At 34.0% G+C, this 19,586-nt stretch overlaps 2 protein-coding genes across 9 annotated transcripts in view; one reads left to right on the forward strand and one right to left on the reverse strand.

Annotated features, from left to right (window-relative positions):
• Nucleotides 1-19,586, reverse strand: part of drn (doctor no) — an 84,175-nt gene that overhangs the window by 13,420 nt on the left and 51,169 nt on the right. For 7 of the 8 annotated variants that reach the window (XM_067761508.1, XM_067761510.1, XM_067761506.1 and 4 more), the window contains 3 exons: nucleotides 10,379-10,775; nucleotides 9,763-10,312; nucleotides 7,531-7,689 (listed from right to left, as the gene is read on the reverse strand). In XM_067761508.1, coding sequence (XP_067617609.1) covers nucleotides 7,531-7,689; nucleotides 9,763-9,861 — 258 coding nt within the window. In that variant the 5' untranslated portion in view covers nucleotides 9,862-10,312; nucleotides 10,379-10,775. Of the gene's footprint in view, nucleotides 1-4,887; nucleotides 5,910-5,985; nucleotides 6,428-7,530; nucleotides 7,690-9,762; nucleotides 10,313-10,378; nucleotides 10,776-19,586 lie in introns of those variants that run through there. The other variant, XM_067761503.1, reaches the window with a different exon arrangement.
• On the forward strand, nucleotides 1,027-3,635 carry LOC137250614 (uncharacterized). Its single transcript, XM_067783766.1, has 2 exons — nucleotides 1,027-1,911; nucleotides 3,627-3,635. Exons 1-2 carry the CDS (start codon nucleotides 1,027-1,029, stop codon nucleotides 3,633-3,635), a joined length of 894 nt encoding a protein of 297 aa, XP_067639867.1.

Genomic DNA, 19,586 nt, shown 5'->3' on the forward strand with positions numbered 1-19,586 from the left:
CTTCTAATTGAAAAACCTTATTTCTAAAATTTTGATGTTGCTTTGTCCGGGGTGTGAACCCAGGCCATACGGTGTGGTAGGCGGAGCACGCTACCATCACACCACGGTGGCCGCCACGTTTTTTTACTGTGAATTAAATTATTCTGTTAATAACTTAAATTTTATTATAATTTTATTTTGAGGTGATTAACTATAAACGATTGTTTAACCTTCTACTACTGTTATATAAACTCTTTTTAATTGAAATTTATTTTCTATTTTTTAGGTCGGTTTGCTATAAAAGCGTGTTTTTTTAGTTTTTTTTTAACTATTATTTATTTGTGACTCAATTTGAAAACTCCAACGTATTCGAATTATTTTTGTTTGTTCTTCTTGTAACGACAAGAATATACATAAGGGCAAATGAGAAACCAATAGTTCTTGCCAAATACTTCATATATATTTCCATGGCGTAACGATACAAGGTGGCAGCAAGGGACAGCTGATTATAAACTTTTTTTATTTGATTTGATACATCAACTTCCGGCGCAGTACGATTTTGACATTTGTCCATCGAATTAACAAAAAGTAGTTACATGGAGCTTTTATTTGTTTGTAGGTATGTCACCATACTGCCACCTTGTATCGTTCCGCCATGTATATTTCATAAATCTTATGAAGCATTCAAAATTGTCCAAAGTAATATTGTTTCTGCTGTTTCATTAAGTACAAATCCTAGACACAATACCAACACATTAATAACAGTGTGCGCAACAAAATTTACAGATAAACATTACAACATTTGTAATAGCTGATGAAAGCCGCTACCAAAAAAAAATTAAATAACTTTTTTTCTATTTAATGAATCTGGTTAATTTTTTTTTTTATTTTGCAGATTGACTTTTACATTTAACAAAAATGGATAACTGGGACACTGAAACAAGAATTTGGATTGTCCGCCGCTATCACGCACTGGAGTCCGTAGTTTCGGTTCAAAGAGAGTATAGGCGCACGTTTGGCGGCAATCCTCCGAGCAGATGGACCATAATGAGACTTGTAAACAATTTTGCCAAGCATGGAGCAGTCAACAGAAGACCTTACCATCGAAACCCTTCAGTTCGAACGGAGCAAACAATCGCTGCTGTAGCTGCTGCCATACAAAACAATCCACGTGTTTCGACAAGAAGTTTATCTGCTCAAATGGGTGTAAGCAGACAGTCATTACAGTCAATTATGCACAAAGATTTGGACTTATTCCCATATAAAATTCAAATGGCCAACAAACTGAACGCTGCAGACTTGCCGATTCGCTTGGAATTTTGCCAGAAGATGCTTCAAATGGTGGAAGAGGATGGAAACATGTTGAACTGTCTTTTCATGTCTGACGAGGCCCATTTCGATTTAAACGGCAACATAAACAAACAAAATTGTCGAATATGGAGTGCTTCCAACCCACAGATACTCCATGAGACGGAATTTCATCCACTTCGTGTCACAGTGTGGAGTGCAGTTTCATCACGCTGCATTATCGGGCCCTACTCCTTCGAAGAAAACGGTCACACCATTACGGTTACTGGAGACCGTTACTTGAGCATGTTGAGAGAGTTTTTCTATCCAGAATTACGCCGAATGAGAATTTCTTTCAACTCTGTGTGGTTTCAGCAAGATGGTGCAGGTCCTCACATAGCCCGACCTGTTATGACAGAATTGCGACGAAAATTTCCCAATAAGCTGATATCCAGAAACTCCACATTCCGTTGGCCACCCAGGTCGCCTGACCTTACTGCACCTGACTTTTTCTTGTGGGGTTATTGCAAACAGGAAGTCTACAAAGCAACACCAACAAATTTGAATGAACTAAGGCAATCCATTCGAGAAACAATTGCGGCTATTCCTGTCTCAACTCTCCAAGCAGTAATGAACAACTTTTTGGTAAGATGCCGCATATGCATCAACGAGCAGGGGGGGCATTTAAGTCCATTATGTTTAAAACTAATTAAGCTATATTTAATAAAATTGAATGAGCTTTAACATAAATAAAAGAAAAACGAATTCCATACACTGAAAAAAAAATTATTTGAGTTTCTTAATGTAGCAAAATTCATCAGCCACCCGTATAAACAAAAAATGGGCGCATAGGCATGGGCTGAAATAGATTCCTTCGTACTTTCACTTCTTTTCTTACTAGAAAAGGTAGGACAAAACTCAGATATTTGTATATAGTTCTAAACATATTCGAAGATCCAACTTTCACCCTGCCTAAAACCTGTCATACAAACTTTAAACAGACCAAACAATATTGTACAAATTGTATAAATTTGAGCTTAATTTTCACCGGTTTTTAGAAGTCTGATTAATTTGAAACTTTGCATACGTATCAAGGACCGATGACAATGCATTAATGTGATGGTGTGGTGACATAAGGTCAACGGCCATAGGGTCAATTGGCCTTATCACCACTTTGAATGGCCATAAGTTTGATTGAAACTTTGCAATCAAGGCTCGATGACAATGCATTAATATGATGGTGTGTTGACATAAGGTCAACGGCCATTAGGTCAATTGGCCTTATTACCACTTTGAATGGCCATAAGTTTGATTGAAACTTTGCACACATATCAAGGCTCGATGACAATGCATTAATATGATGGTGTGTTGACATAAGGTCAACGGTCATAAGGTCAATTGGCCTTATCACCACTTTGAATGGCCATAAGTTTGATTGAAACTTTACACACATATCAAGGCTCGATGACAATGCATTAATATGATGGTGTGTTGACATAAGGTCAACGGCCATAAGGTCAATGGCCATAGGTTTGATCTGCCGAACCTTGGCAATATCGGCGAAAGACCGCGTCTTGGCCCTTTTCGGTGCCGTGGGGTTGGATTCATCCATGGACCGTGGCGTTTCGAGGTTTCATCACTCTCGAGTAAAACTTTTAAAATTATTTGAACTAAAAAATTAAAAATAATAGTTTAAAAATCTAAAAAACACGCTTTTATAGCAAACCGAACTAAAAAATAGAAAATAAATTTCAATTAAAAATAGTTTATATAACAGTAGTAGAAGGTTAAACAATCGTTTATAGTTAATCACCTCAAAATAAAATTATAATAAAATTTAAGTTATTAACAGAATAATTTAATTCAAGCACCCCACGCTTTTTATAAAAAAAATGTAAGGCGCGATAACCTCCGAAGAGATCTAAGGCCGAGCTTCTCTTCCAATTTGCGTCGTGCTCCTCTTGATTTTCCCTACAAATTGGCCGGACGGGACCTACATGTTTTATGCCGACTCCGAACGGCATCTGCAAGGCAGATGAGTTTTCACTGAGAGAATTTCATGGCAGAAATACACCCGGAGCGCTTGTCAAACACTGCCGAGGGGCGACCCCGCTTAGAAAAATTTTCCTCTAATTGAAAAACCTTATATGTGAACCCAGGGCATACGGTGTGGTAGGCGGAGCACGCTACCATCACACCACGGTGGCCACCACGCTTTTTACTGTGAATTAAATTAGTTTGTTAATAACTTAAATTTTATTATAATTTTATTTTGAGGTGATTAACTATAAACGATTGTTTAACCTTCTACTACTGTTATATAAACTCTTTTTAATTGAAATTTATTTTCTATTTTTTAGTTTTTTTAAACTATTATTTATTTGTAACTCAATTTGAAAACTCCAACGTATTCGAATTATTTTTGTTCTTCTTGTAACGACAAGAATATATATAAGGGCAAATGAGAAACCAATAGTTCTTGCCAAATACCTATATATATTTCCGTGGCGCAACGACACAAGGTGGCAGCAAGGGACAGCTGATTATAAACCTTTTTATTTGATTTGATACATCAACTTCCGGCGCAGTACGATTTTGACATTTGTACATCGAATTTACAAAAACAAAGTACATGGAGCTTTTATTTGTTTGTAGGTATGTCACCTTGTATCGTTCCGCCATGTATATTTCACAAATCTTATGAAGCATTCAAAATTTTCCAAAGTAATAGGGCCGTTCCATTGGTTTATCGAGCTCTGGCTCTGGCTCAAATCTCATTGGAACGATCTAGATCAACTTTATGAGAGCTGGCAGCACTAATATAAAACATCTGTTTTGTAGAAAATAAGAAGAAACGTACACAAAATTTTAAGATACTGATAGAATTATTACCATTTAAATAGTTTCGCACGTAAGCAAACTGTTTATTTTCCTTACATCATCTTCAAGTTGTTTACTCTTTCAGTGTTCTTGCTTTTAAATATGGCGAGATATTTTATGTATACACAAATGTACACGTATTTAGTTCAGTGCTACAATGGCTCAACTATATGGTTGGCTCATCTCACCAGCTGATTTTATTTTTTTCATTTCACTGGAGTAGGGATTGTCAGAAGGAGATGGCAAACTTAAAAAGAAACCAACGAATTTACAACATTTTCTTACTACTTACAAATGCTGCTAAGTTTTATGTTTTCATTCCATTCCATTCGTCTAACACCATCACGCTAATTTTGGCAATGTGAACAAAGGTATGTTATTGCTGTAGAGATGAGCCAACCATATAGTTGAGCCATGAGTGCTACCGACTCAAAAGTGGTTAGCTGTCAAAAAATCTACTACAGAAAACGAAACAAACAGAACTGCTATACGGATCAGAAATTGAACCAGATAAATATCAGGATCACAACGTTGTTGTTGCATTTGCATGTTAAATTTCTATCCGTATCTCGTAAGTCTCAATGGAACGTAACTAATATTGTTTCTGCTGTTTCATTAAGTACAAATCCTAGACACAATACCAACACATCAATAACAGTGTGCGCAACAAAATTTACAGATTAACATTACAACATTTGTAATAGTTAAACGTATGAAGAAGCTAATTGGTAAAGTATTTACCCCTTTTTTTGATGAGCGAGTATTATTACCAGTTATAGCACCAGCATTATCATCAATTGGCATCACTATTTGAGCATCAACTAAACCTGGTATATCAACAGCTGCAGCTGCAGAAGAAACGCTGCCTCTGCTCACAGTACTAGCAGCAGAAACAATGCTGCTTCCACGTTGACGTTGACGGCGAATATTAGCAACATTTTCAATAGGCCAAATATTTGTTGTATTAGCATTTGCATTAGCACTGGGCGTCTCATTTGTTACTTGCTGTTGTTGCTGTGCTTGTTCGTCTGTATTATTTTCGTTTGCTTTTTGTTTATTATGCTCCTCTTTGACCATTGCAACGGTAATATTTCTACTTGTCGTTGGTAGATCGATCATTTTTACAGCATCGTTCACAAAATTGCCTTCGCCATAAACTTTAACATCTCTGCCATCACTAAACGATGTTTTATCATTGACTGGACTAAACCGTCGAACAGGTGGCACATTTACAGATTCCGACTCGACAATTCCCGCGCCAGATGTCAAATGTTTTGTAACGGCACTGTAACGCCGTTTCAGCAAAAGATGATTTTTTTTACCAACGTGGCGACTATTAACTTGCGAAGCCGAACGTGTTGATAACATTGGCGCATCATCTGCTGTAACTTCTGGAAAAGTTCTTGTAAATTGTTGCGCCAACTTGGATAGCGCTGCTGCTTCCGCTTCAGCTTGTGCGCCTTGTGGTTCTTTCTTTGATTTTTTACTCACTTTACTGCTGCCTCCTGATTTACGTTTCAAAACAACAGTTTGTTTTACTTTCAGTATCGATTTAGATTTGCTTACTGTTGGTAGGGCATCGGCCGTTTTTGATGCATTTGGACCGGATGTTGATTTCTTAATTAATTTGTTGCTTACTGCAGCTTTTGATTTGATATTCGGTGATATAAAATTCACATGACGTATTTCTTTAGCTGAGGGTTTGCGCTTAGCAAGAGTTGGTTTGAAATCATCACCACTGGCAGAGCGCATTTTTTTAGTGCCTTGTAAAATACAAGTAACAAAGGAAAGGTATATGAAACAAGAGACAATTTGTTAATTTTATTAATTGGTGCTCACGGTTTCGTCGGCTAACACCACCATCAACACGTGCACCAACAGCACCCTGTAATGTGGTTGCGGTATCGATAGCTGTTGTAGGTATGGGCTTTGTGGGTATTTCTGGTGCTCCTGTTGTCGTAGTTGCAGCTGTTGAGCTGGTTTGTGGAGGATCGGTATCCGTGGATGGTGCAGCAGCACTATTTCCAACTTTACCATCTTGTTGTTGGTGTTGCTGCTGTTGTTGATGCTTACGTATACGCTCATTGACATCTGTGCTGGCTGCGGTGGAGCTAGGCGCTGTCTTCGTTTTAGCCGCGAACATTATTTTTATTTTTTTTTTATTATTTGCAAATTTGTTTTTCTTTTGTTTGCCACCAAAAAATATTAAATTTGAAATTTTCTAATCAAAAAAAAAAAAATTTGCTGTAACATTTAATTCTTAAAAAGATGCATTGTACTACACCCGCACACACACACTCCTACTTTTGGTTTAATAAAATGATTTGAGCCAAAGCTGTTTGCTAAAATGTATTTCTAAAATTTCCTTTTTTGCATTAAAAAAAAACAATTATTTGAAAATTTTGAAATTTCGAAAACTGACTGTTTATTTGATTAAAGTTGCATAGCCATTCGAAATAATAAGAAAAAATATTATTTGTTATCAATAACACTTAGTGTGATACAAACAAATAAAAGTAAAAAAAATGCAGTCCCTTTGTTCAGCAATCAATGATTGTACTACTTATTTGAGTGCAAACAAATCTGATTGCCTTGTTGTTGTTGTTGTAGCAGTTCTGATTGCCTTAGTTAGGATTCGATAAATTGCAATCTTGTACTATCAATTCACAGTCACCGATTGCAATCAATGCGGTAGGGTAGTAGTCACTTCACTTAAATAAATATTATTGCAATCAGTTTAATGACACTATGATTGCAATCGTAAAATTAATTTTTTATTTAGACCGAAATTGAGACCAGGGGAATTTCAGCAATCAATCCAAACAAAAAACCAGAGGCATCTTACCAGTAAGACCAGGGAACAATAAAGTAGAGGACGCAGTGGAAGTTTAGCGGTGCGAGTGCAACGAAATCTTAATATTCAAAGGTAACTTTTGACGTCCGATATTCTCATCGAAAAATCCCTACTGTTAAAAATATTGCGATATTACGTGTGATACATATGTAAGCCTTACAGCTAGAAAAATATTTGTTGGAACAACTTTTACATCGTTAACGCCTCAGAGGTAGAAACGTAGCCAGTTCTAGCTAGAGATCTTATAACAATTTCGTTATTTCCCCCTGCGTCTCACCATTATGTCAAGCACTAACAGTGAGTTTAGCGTAATAAGAAAGTTTACAGGCGAAGGTGCTTAATGTGCCATGACGGCGTGTGACATAATTCCAAGGAAGAGTTGAGATAATCCATATTTTTTCTTAGAATTTAGCACCTTGGAGACATGGGGTGCCACGTTGAAGACTTTCTCTTGTAAATTTGAATTTTTGTTGGTTACACTAAAGTTGCCGTAAGTGCTCGATTGAATTTATTCAATTTAATTTACTTACCTCTTTAGTTTCATTGTGTGGCTGTTGTAAACTTTGCACTGTCGGTTGTGCTGTATTGGTTATTGTGATGGCTGGACTAAATGTGGGGCTTGGCTGTGGGCTTGGAACTGATACGGGTGTACTGCTAACAGGCGGTTGTTGCTTTTTTCTTAAGGAATCCTGTAAAAACATTAAGTTTAAAATTAGTGAAGAGAAAACAAATGTATTTAATATAATTGTATCAAAATAAAAACTCAAGAATCGTATGATCCGTCTAACGGTTCAAAGGCATATTTGAAATTTGCAGACTTGGGACAGCGCTGCCTCCGAGACCTTTTTCATGAAATTTCTCAAACTGGATAGATGAGAGTCGTACTCTAATACTCAGTTAAAGACTGTTTATCCGGCAATCTTGGAGATTCCATGAAAAAGTACTCCTTGGGGGCACGTTTGCATAAGGTAAAATAATGTCTGAGGAAGACAAGAAGAAGGTATCACCACAGAAAGCATATACGCCTTGGCATTTGGCAGGTCATGGTTGAAGGATATGAATTCGAAAAGCCTGTTTAAGAACTGTAGTTAACGAAAGGCTTATGAAATATAAAATATTTTGTTCCGAATTATGATCAAAGCCATTTCCCAGAGAAAAATATTCTCAAAGGTTTGACAAAATGTTAACTCTCTTTGCTTGCAATTTTTTTATCAGTTGACAATTAACGTTTTCTCAAGCTCTTTTCAAATATGTACATATTTCAACTTGAGCTCGAGCTAAGAAGCATTTTGAAAGGCCGTTTCGATCAATCTCCGACCATATTGGATATACATAGTTTTGGGATTAAAAAAATTCTGTCAGCTGTAGAGAAAATCTTATTTTTGGGACGGTTATATTAGGTTTAACGGACCGGTCCGTGAGGACCTTACATAGTCCGAAGTGTTACCAGAAGTTTGCTCAACGGCCAATATGAAAAACTTTGTCAGAAACCAGAACCTTTGTTATAAAATAAATCCGTTCTCTTGAAGCTTTGTATGATCTATGCTACTTGCTGCTTCTGGATCTGATAGCGGCGCCACTCTTAATAGCTTGAGGCTTAGCCCGACGAGCACAGGGCATGTGCACAAACGAGCACTTCCTAAATCTACTAAAACTAACTAGGCCTTATTTCAAAGCATGTGACGCCAGAAGGCAGTGTGCAGTCAGAATACCCATCATGAGCCTACAGTCCCCTCTTTTCAATGATAATTTTGTTAGTCTACAGTTGTAAGACCTCCACATGTCTTTTGATAAAAAAAAAAAAAAAAAAAAAAAAAAAATAAATGTAAGGCGCGATAACCTCCGAAGAGATCTAAGGCCGAGCTTCTCTTCCAATTTGCGTCGTGCTCCTCTTGATTTTTCCCTACAAATTGGCCGGACGGGACCTACATGTTTTATGCCGACTCCGAACGGCATCTGCAAGGCAGATGAGTTTTCACTGAGAGCTTTTCATGGCAGAAATACAATCGGAGCGCTTGCCAGACACTGCCGAGGGGCGACCCCGCTTAGAAAAATTTTCTTCTAATTGAAAAATCTTATTTCTAAAATTTTGATGTTGCTTTGTCCGGGAGTTGAACCCAGGGCATACGGTGTGATAGGCGGAGCACGCTACCATCACACCACGGTGGCCGCCTGTCTTTTGATACTTTGCTTTGTTTCCATGCCTTTCCTACTTGGGTTGTTGTTGTTGTTGTTGTAGCGATAAGGTTGCTCCCCGAAGGCTTTGGGGAGTGTTATCGATGTAATGGTCCTTTGCCGGATACAGATCCGATACGCTCCGGTAACACAGCACCGTTATGGTGCTATCCCGACCATCTCGGGAACGATTTATGTGGCCACATTAAACCTTCAGGCCATTCCCTCCCTCCCCACCACCAAGTTCCATGAGAAGCTTGGGGTCGCCAGAGCCTCGTCTGTTAGTGAAACAGGATTCGCCGCGGATATGTGAGGTTGACAATTGGGTTTGGAGAAGATATATATTGCGCTGGCAACCTGAAGCGTTGCGCTACACAGCCCCTTGATTCTGGTATTTCAGTCGCCTCTTACGACAGGCATACCTACCGCGGGTATATTCTGAACCCCTAACCCGCTGGGGGGCCTACTTGGTCGATCATGTCGAACTGTCGCCCTCTTTTAATCTATCCCAATCTGATTGGGGCAAATATGTTTATTGGATAGTTAATTTGGGACTATAGCGAATCTACATAATCTATTCAACTTACCTTATAACACACTGAGCAGAGTCCATCGGTGGCTGGATTGCCATAGAAACCGCAGCCAGAACGGCACATAGGTTGCATCGGATTTGATTCACGTTCCATTGTTCTTTTTTGTTAAGTTGTTCTAGTATTATTATTTTTTATTAGATTCACTAAGTTATTGTGTACGTATGCAGTTGCTGATTTTAACTTTGATTTTATTATTGTTGTTGTTATTGCACGCTTAGACTTTGCAAACTTTGCCTTCGTCTTTTTATGAATACAGGACCACTTCTTAGCACCGCTCGCTCAATATTTAGGCTGTTTAGTATTTTTTAATTAGCGTTTGAGAAACTTCGATTGCAGTTAAGCGACAAACAGTTTTGTATGTATGTAGGTAGTATAGTGTATTATAAACACAACTCGTTCGACAGAACAACACTTTCAATTTTCAACTAATGGAACAATAAATTCAATATAAAACATATGTCAGAGTGTGTAGGTGTGGGTGTGGGCAACGCCCTGCTCTCTACCTCTTGCTTTTCTCAAATATAGTAAACCTCTATTCGCTGTGCTATAATTGAAATAAAAAATGAAATTAGTACATGAAACATTTTTTGAAACAAATATTCAAACTCACCAATCAGTTGAATAATAAATCAATTAAAATACTTGTTTTTCCTTTCTATTTGAAGATTCAGTTCAAGTATTATTGTATGAACTGATTGTCCAGTAGCAGTATTTGTGTTGTTGATTTGCACGCAATTCCAATTGCAATTGAAGCGATAGACAATTTTCCTTTTTCTATAGCAATAAGAAACTGTTTTATTAAAAATGGTTGCTTTAGTTGTTGTTGTTGTTGTTGTATGCGATCAGTCGTGTGTTGACCGGTGACTGGCACACACTGTCGCCTTGCCTGTTTGCCTTGCTGATTTGACTTTAGATTACTGCTGCCTGTGGCTGCTCCTCTCCACTGATTATGTTATTAAGGCTGAAACACTCACTCACTTTTTGTTGTTTTTTGTTGTATAATTGAACTGTAATTGAAAAAAAAGAAAGAAAAGACAACTGATTAGATTTTTGGAAATATGATTAAGTGCGGTTATATTAAAGTTCTTTTTTCGGATACATAAATTATACTTAATTTCAGTTCTTAAAATAAAATTCACAAAATTTTACTGCTTAATTAATTTCATAAATATTTGTACAAGTACTTCTTTTATAAAAAAAGCTCTAATAATGAAATTTATTAGGAACATAAAATCTAGATGTGCAACAAATTGCCATAAAATGATATATAAATTTCAAATGAAAAAATATATATGGGGTATTCCATCCCATTTCGACCAATTTTGAACCCGACCCCTTTAGAATTGGCTGAAAGCTTTTCTTCTTTTTCTAGTTTACGAAAGACGTTTTTCAGAATTTTTTCAAATTTTTTCATCCAACTCAAAAAAAGTTATGCATTTTTAAAAAAACACCGTTTTTGTTTTCAAAATGCTATAACTTTTTCAAAAATTGACCGTTTAAAATCTTTTTTTTTTTAATTTGTTTTTAAATGTACTTTTCGGAAAAAATACAAAAACATTTTTAAAGTTTTTTTTTTTTTCAATTAAAAAAAAAAATCGGCCCACTCCGGGATTAGTGGGGATTATTGCACAATTGATTGAAGTTTTTTATGAGAAAAAAAAATGGCGAAATTCGAAAAATCTCGAAAAACTGAAAAATTACAAAAAAAAAAAACTTTAAACATTTTTTGTATTTTTTCCGAAAAGCACATTTAAAAACAAATTTAAAAAAAAAAAAAAAAAGATCCCAAACGGTCAATTTTTGAAAAAGTTACAGCATTTTGAAAACAAAAACGGTGTTTTTTTTTAAATTCATAACTTTTTTTGAGTTGGATGAAAAATTTTGAAAAAATTCTGAAAAACGTCTTTCGTAAGGTAGAAAAAGAAGAAAAACTTTCAGCCAATTCTAAAGGGGTCGGGTTCAAAATTGGTCGAAATGGGATGGAATACTCCATATGTACATATATCACAAAAATGTGTGTGCCAAGCGTTATTCCTTGATGGCCTTCAGCTGATAAAAAATACTGCGCAACAAATAAGGTTATGCATATCGCATTCAAAGCTTTCAAGTGAGCTGATCGCGAGAATATTCGTCCAGATATATTTATTGCACAGTTTTTATGGGATGATTTGTGATAAAATTATTTGCCTGTAATTTTTGTTCTAATGTTATTTTAGTTTTTATATTCGTCGATTGTTTTTTTTTTTTTTTTATTTCAGTTTGTTTTCAAGGCGAATTCAGTATCAGGTGATGTTTTCTCATCAGCTGATTGTTTCTTTTTGATAATCTCCAAGCATCGCTTTGGTTCGGTAATGTCAGTTAATCGAAATCAATTTAAGTTTTGTTTTGATTTGAAATTCTTCTGCACAGCGAATTGGGTTGAATTTGCTTTGCCATCACTTTGTATAGATTCGCCTTGGTTTATCACATCGAAATACATTTCTATAGATTATGGCACCTTTTTTAATTTTTGCCTTTAGCATTTATTTAAATATTTTTATTTATGAATTCCTGGTTTAGAATCGAGATCAAGGCCTATAAAAATAATTTGTATGATAATTATTATTTTTTAAATATTTCTGTAAATATTTTTTTTAAATTTGGAATAGAAGAAAACAACTTTTCAGGCACCTACCATAGCTGCGTAGATAGATATCTTCTGTTCCAAAAAAAAAAATAATAATTTTCCAATTATAGTAAATTTAAAAAAAAAAACACAATTATAAAAAATTTTTGTTATAGGTGTTGAGCTCGAATTCGAACCAGGTATCCTTTATGAATACGCCAATGAAAAATTATTGATAATTGTATTATTATTTTGTACTATTTATTATTATTCTTAATTTGTATAATTTTTTTATTTATTTATATTTTTTTACTTAAGTTTTTTTTTTTTCAATTAAAAATTTTTTTTCTTTTTTAATTTTTTGGAAGGGCAGAAGCAAACGCCAGCAACAATAACGTTGTAAAACAAAATAAGACCATGAGGAAAAAAGCAAAAGCATGAGTAAAGAGAACGTTAAAATAAATATTCCGGAGTGGTTGAGAATATTTTTACAGTGAAAACTTCCGAATATTTTCTCATAACTTAATTAATTTAAAAAAATGTAATGTTTTTTTTTACTTTTTTTGTTAACTTTTTATTCATATATATATATATTTTTTCATATAAGTTTCTTTTTTTCAAATAGTTTTCTTTTTAATTTTAATTTTTATTTATTTATTTATTTTTTTTTATGAATAATCTTTTTTAATATTAGGTTACGTTTTTTAATTTTATTTTTTAGTTTTAAAATTTTGTATTTAAATTTTTTAATCATAGCGAATAACTTTTTTTCCATAAAATTCAGGCACAAGAGCTTGCAGTAGCAGTTAACCAAAATGTATAACACTTGAATCGGGTAACCCTGTACATATATAATAAGTGCATAAACAACTGCAAAAAAGCACTCTGAGTTACTCTATTGCGTGACTGCCTCCTTCCTCCTTCAGTCTTCGAGCTCGATACGATACAGTTTGAGTCTGTTGTCAATCACGTCATGAGCTTGACTTCACACATGTTGTACATAATAGTATACATTAGCATTTACATATTTACACACGATATTTTCAGTTTAGTTGTTTTGTTTGTTGTTCGATCGGTCGGTTGGTTGGTCCAGAGTTGAGACTTCAAACAATCAGTGTTGCATTGGAAAACTGGTATTTTCCTGCATATGTTGGTATGTATGTACAAGTTTTTAGATAAATAAATAACCATGCTTGTTAGAGCTGGATTTCGATTCGATCCTTAATCGATTTAATCGATCTTTTTTTTAGAAATGTAGAATCGATTTTTTTTTTAAATCGTTCGATTCTTTAGGCATCGAAGTTTTCATCACTATCTACTTTACGGATGCTTGAGGAAATACATATTCTGTAATTTTTGTTTTTATAAATTTAGCTTTATTGTGTTGGTGTCTTCTAGAGAAAGGAGAAAGATGAAGAAATTTCTTCGCACTTCTGGGCCCCTATTCGCTAACTGTGAGTTTTAAAGTGTACACCAGAAATTGTGTAAACTTTGTAATTTTGATTCGGTAAAGCAAAACTGTGAACAAAAAAACTCACTGATTCGTGAGTTTTCTTGGCAGCCTGTGTACACTGTTGTGACATTCAGAACTCATACGCACTGTTGCAGAATGAATTTTTTGTTTTCATGTCGTTTGATGAATATTTTCGCACTGATATAAGACTTTTACATTCAGCGCTCATTCAGCAAAACAATGTGCACAATAATATACAGAATCGCATGAAAATTTAAAGTGTAAATTGTGTGGTATGATTTTGTGTTCAGTAGGAAATTGATGACTGAAGGGGAATTCAATGTTATAAGTAATCCAAAGATTCGCAGATCTGTTGTCTGGGAGTATTTTAGTCAAGTGCAGGGCCATTCTGCGAAATTCAAATCGTACGGGAAAAAATGCAAAACAGGTGGAAATACAACCAATTTGTTAAATCACTTGAAGCGGTCTCATCCAACGTTGATGGAAATGCCTTCATCAACAGCTCTTATAGAATCCTTTTTTGAACCTAATAACAACAACATAAGGAAGTCTCAGTCTCTAGATGAGCGAAAAAGACAACTGGATTGTGCTTGATCAGATATGCAACCCTTTAGGATTGTCGAAGATAACGGATTCAGATCTTTTACACAATGCTTGGATCCTTGGTACGTTTTGCCTTAACGAGTAACATTAAGAGACACACTTTTAACAAATATATAAAATAAATAATTTTATGACATAGACAGCGGCAAACACGAAAACAGAAGTGGTAATTTTTATGAAATTTCGTCAATTAAATTCCTTATTCCTTTTTATTTTTAATTAGCTAAGAAAATACTTCCATAAAGTTTTTAACTGAAACTACGCAAACCATGACACAAATTACCGTATGTTGTCAATTGAAAATTCCATATACCTCATTGGTTAAAAAGCTGCAAACGTATACTGAGAACATGTTACCTTACCTATGTAATAAATACTTCCTTTTTATATGACGCTGAACATAGATCGATTCTAATGCCGTAAACGAAGCGAGAACATTATACATATTGTAATAATAAATATTAAAGAATAATGTGTATTGGTCAATGTTCCCAAGGTTGGTTTCCCTACATTTTGAAATAAAAGATTCAAAAAAGCGCAAAAAGTATAACATTTCGGTAAAGACTATACTAATTATCTCACTCCGATGAAAGGATCAAGTGAAGACCCATGTGGCATTCCTTGATGCTTCCAATTTTGTCGGCTGGCAACGAAACGAGGGAGAAACTGTCCAGCTGTATTTGTCGGGAAAAATCGTGTAAAATGGTTAAGTACGTAAGCAAGTACATTGTTACAAAGAATAAGCAAAATTTAAATAAACTTTGTTTGGTTCGACTTAATCGATTAAATCGATTTTTTCTAGAATCGAATCGAAAAAATCGATTCTTAAAAAAATCGAATCGAATCTAGCTCTAATGCTTGTTTACGAGCTCCACTAGTTTGCCATATTTTTTTTTCATGAGTTTTTTTTTTTTTTTTGTTTTTTTTTTTATTAATTTTTTTATGTGCATGACGTGTTTGTAATGTCAGTGTGATATGCGTAGATGTATGTGTTTTTATTTTGTTGATTTGTTTTTAAGTTGGTGTTGTTGCTTTAGTTTTGCTGCCTTCCCATACAGAGGGAGCCTTGAAAAAGATTTACTTTGCAATTATTATTGACTAAAGCGCCCACTTTGTTGTCAACAACAGAACGAACAATAACAAACAATTTGAGCACAGCTTCTTATTGCTATGTACTTCATTGTTATAACGTGTTTTTGTTGCAATTACTTTATATTAAAATTTTTGCAGCTGTTAACTATTATTTTGTTGTTGATGTAACATATTTTTAATATTTTTTGCATTCCATCTAGGCACTAGAATAGTGACAGATTTTGCTTAAGTGTTGCCAGTTTTAAAGTAATGTTGGAAGCCGCGGTTATGTGAGGCTTCGTCACGCTCTTTTTCAGGCATGTTTTTCATACAAAGTAATTTTAAAATTGTTCGTTTTTGAACTGTGTATTTATGACGGACCCTTTTTCAGTTTCTACTTTTGTTTAAGCCAATTTTTCTATGGTTTTATTATTTATTTTTAATTTCGTCTTCGTTTTTGTATATGTAGTTGTACTTTTAATTAATCAGCTGCTATAGCACGTTTCAAATTTCCATGGAGCACTAAGACGTTTCATTATACACATGGAAATCTAGTGTTTAACAAGCTGCGCTAGTTTTCCACGCGTTTGATGAAACTTGTTAGACTTACATGGGACCAAGTAAAGCAAGAAAGTTAATATTTAAACAAAAAGTTTCCCAAATTAATATTATTTGCAATTTTTTTTTTTTTGAAATTGTTATAAATTGAACTTTTTTTAATTTGCAAACTTTGTATTAAAATTCTTTTTTTTTCAATATTTTTGATTATGCTTTTTTTATTTTTAACATTTTTCTAATATTTGCATTCTTTTTTATTTAAAGCTTTCTTTCATCCTTTAATTCTTTTTCTCATGCATTCTAATTTTGTGCCTTTTTTTTAATTAAATTTTGATTTATTTAAATTTTTGGTATGTTACTATTTTTTTTTATTAAAATTTTATATTTTATTTTTGTTTTCAGTTGCTTATATTTTAAACTTTACTATATTTTCATTTTCAGTTTTTTAATTTGGAATTTTTTCTCAATTTTTTGTTTTTTGCTTAACGTAAAAAAAATATCAGGTGCTTTTCAACAAACACAATTTCTTAGTTAATAATTTTTTAATATAAAATTTGACTCACTCTATAAATAATTTTTTTTTTTTTTGTTAACCAACTAAATTTTTCTATTTTTTCCTATTTTTTGAACGCCTACGAATGAGTAGAGTAGTCAATTTTATAAGATTGTACTTGGATAGTCAAATATGCTTTATTATTATTATTTCATTTATTTTCGTTTTTAGTTTTTTATTTATTTTTGATTTTAATTTTTTAAACTCAGTTGAATAGGGACTGTCCCGTTAAAAATTTGCATTTTTATTATTAACATTTCAAATCTTAGACTTTTCTGATTATTTCGATTGTTGTTCTCTTTTCTCTTCAAAGCTCTTCGGATAAACAGGGATATGTTGTAAACTTACATAATTTTATTAAATTTTGAACTTTTTTTAATATTACTTTATTTTTTACCTTTTTTTATTTGCGGTTTTTTTTTTTTTTTTGTATTTTATCCTCGCATTTTTTTGGATCCAATTTTTGGAAGAAAAGTATTTAATTACTTTCAATACACATTTTTAATATAAGTTTTTTAAAACTCAATTTATTTAATATTTTGCAATTTTTCAATAAGTTACTTTCAGGTGTGATTAGCGTAAACGTGATTAGCTTCACGTAAAAAATAGTAATGAAATGTATACATTTATTTACAAGCTTCGCTTACCAAATTTGGCAGACAAATTATTGAGGAAAGTGCAGCGTTAGCTACTGCACAACAATTACTACGTAACAAGCATTTGTATGTTAATACATCATACAAACATACGTAATAAAAAATATGCACGATTTAAGTAAAAAGCTGATTAACGCCATAACTGCTTAATCAGCAACAAATGAGTAAAAAATATTAAGTAAAAATAAAAAAAGAAATGGTTGACAAAAAAAAAACAACATGCATTAATCACAATAGTGGTGAATTTTATAAAACTGGCATGCGCAATCAATAGATGACCTTAGAGCTCACCATAAATTCCACCACATTGTAATATGAATAGAAGTGTGTTATCTCTTAAATTTCAAGCACACAAACAGACTTGCCTGCCCTCAATATAAAAAAGTACGGTCTTTCTCTCTCTCTATTTATTTCTATGTCTAATTCGCTCTCTCTCACACACCCTAAGAGCATAACAGGAGCTGTTAAAATAGAGAATCAGCAAAGTCATTGCATTTTGACAGCTAGCTAAATGTCATGACGTTACAACAAATAACATAGGGGAATTTTTCAACCCCACCACTAACAGCTGCTTTTGAAACACATGCATAGAAATGAATAATTATTATACATACATATGCATTAGAAGGCGAATTAACTATAATCTATTGTCACACCACCACCCAGATACACTGAGCCTGAGTTTATGGCAGTTGGCAACTGAGAGGATATGTGAATAGTGAATCAAATGTGAGGCATACGAGTTTATTCCCACATCTTTCATTTCATAAACAGAAAATGAGTATCAACAAACTTTTTTATATACCTGACTGATGTATATTTTCTGAATATGTGCATTTTGTATGAGTTGTTTATGTAAAACTTTTGTATACAGAAACTTATTCTTGCTTATGTAAAAGTGGCGACGAAGGTTATTTAACAGGGGCGTCGTTGTTCTGACGATAGAGCACACACTTTGGTGGAATGTGGTGAAAAATGTTATATATGTATGTACATACATGTTGTAATTTAATTTGAGAAATTTTCTATATCATTTGTAAACAAGATTACATTCGTACATACATAAATATATACTAGGTACATATCTATGTACATATTTATTGTATTGTACATCAACGCAATTAGAGGTAGACATGGCGTACAACTGAGTTGGGGACCCCCGTGTCGTTGTTGGGTCTACGACGTAGACGTTGACTCCGCCGCACTACGCGCTGTCATCGTTGGCATTGCACAACACACTTTTGGTTTATTTTTTCATGTCTCACTCCATAGAAATGTATGTGTATCAACATATAGCCATACATACAAACATTCAAACGTGGAGTCACGTTTGAAATTACAGGGTGTGTGTGTGTTTTATTTAACTTTCCTCTGTTTTTGGCTATGCGAGGGCAAATTTTCTTGGCGCGGTATTTAGCTGGAGGTGAGTGAGAACTTAGTTATTTAGGCAATATGTATGTAAGTAATTGCAGGTTTAAATGTAAAACGAAAACTGGATACGTTCTGTATTTAAGTCATCCCAAATTCAGTCAGTTATATCACCTTCTTCTCGATACATACATTGTCTTTGATGTGGAAGTTTACGCTACATAAGCACTGGTTGGACTTCTGAAAGTACCCCTCGAAGAATCAAAACAACGATTTTATCAAAAGCCGAGCCGTCTAAAAGCCATAATAATACTGTTTTCACACAGAAACTTATTGATCTCATTTCACCTGCTAATGAAATCGTAATTTTTTTGCTTTCACACAGAAGTAACTGCTCGATTAGTATGAAGGATGAGACAGACAATCATGGCGGAACGATACATGGTGGGAGCATGGTGACATACCTACAAACAAAAAAAATGCCATGTACTTGTAAATTTTTTTTGCTTTGAAACTAAGAAGCGGAGACGGAAGCGTCTTAATGTAGAAAATTGCCTTTATTATTCAATAAGCCGTCTGTGTGAAATTAGTATTAGGATCCAATGTGATAATATCGGAATTTGTTCGGAGCATAAATATTTCTCAAATTTTAGAGACACAGCTAGGCAGCTATCGAAAAGATTGAAGTATCTATAGCTCCCATTGTAATATGGACTTAAATGCGTACTTTCAACTGAGTCATTTTAAATTGTTTATATTGGCTCATTCGTCTTTAGCTTAACCTTCCCTGTAGATCGGTATCTGGTAGAATTGTCAGTTTGGCTGTAACAAATTAGTGGAAACTGTTATTTATAACTTTGATGCAGTACCAAGCTTATGATACGTCGTTTAGTTCAACCATTATGTTCTTCCGAGTTTTTTTATTTAGAC

This window comes from Eurosta solidaginis, chromosome 1, assembly GCF_040869045.1.
Source record: "Eurosta solidaginis isolate ZX-2024a chromosome 1, ASM4086904v1, whole genome shotgun sequence".
Classification (NCBI taxonomy): Eukaryota; Metazoa; Arthropoda; class Insecta; order Diptera; family Tephritidae; genus Eurosta; species Eurosta solidaginis.

What these genes read in the sequence shown, in the direction of transcription:
- LOC137250614 (XM_067783766.1), top strand. Translation starts at nt 1,027, where the DNA reads ATGAGACTTGTAAACAATTTTGCCAAGCATGGAGCAGTCAACAGAAGA.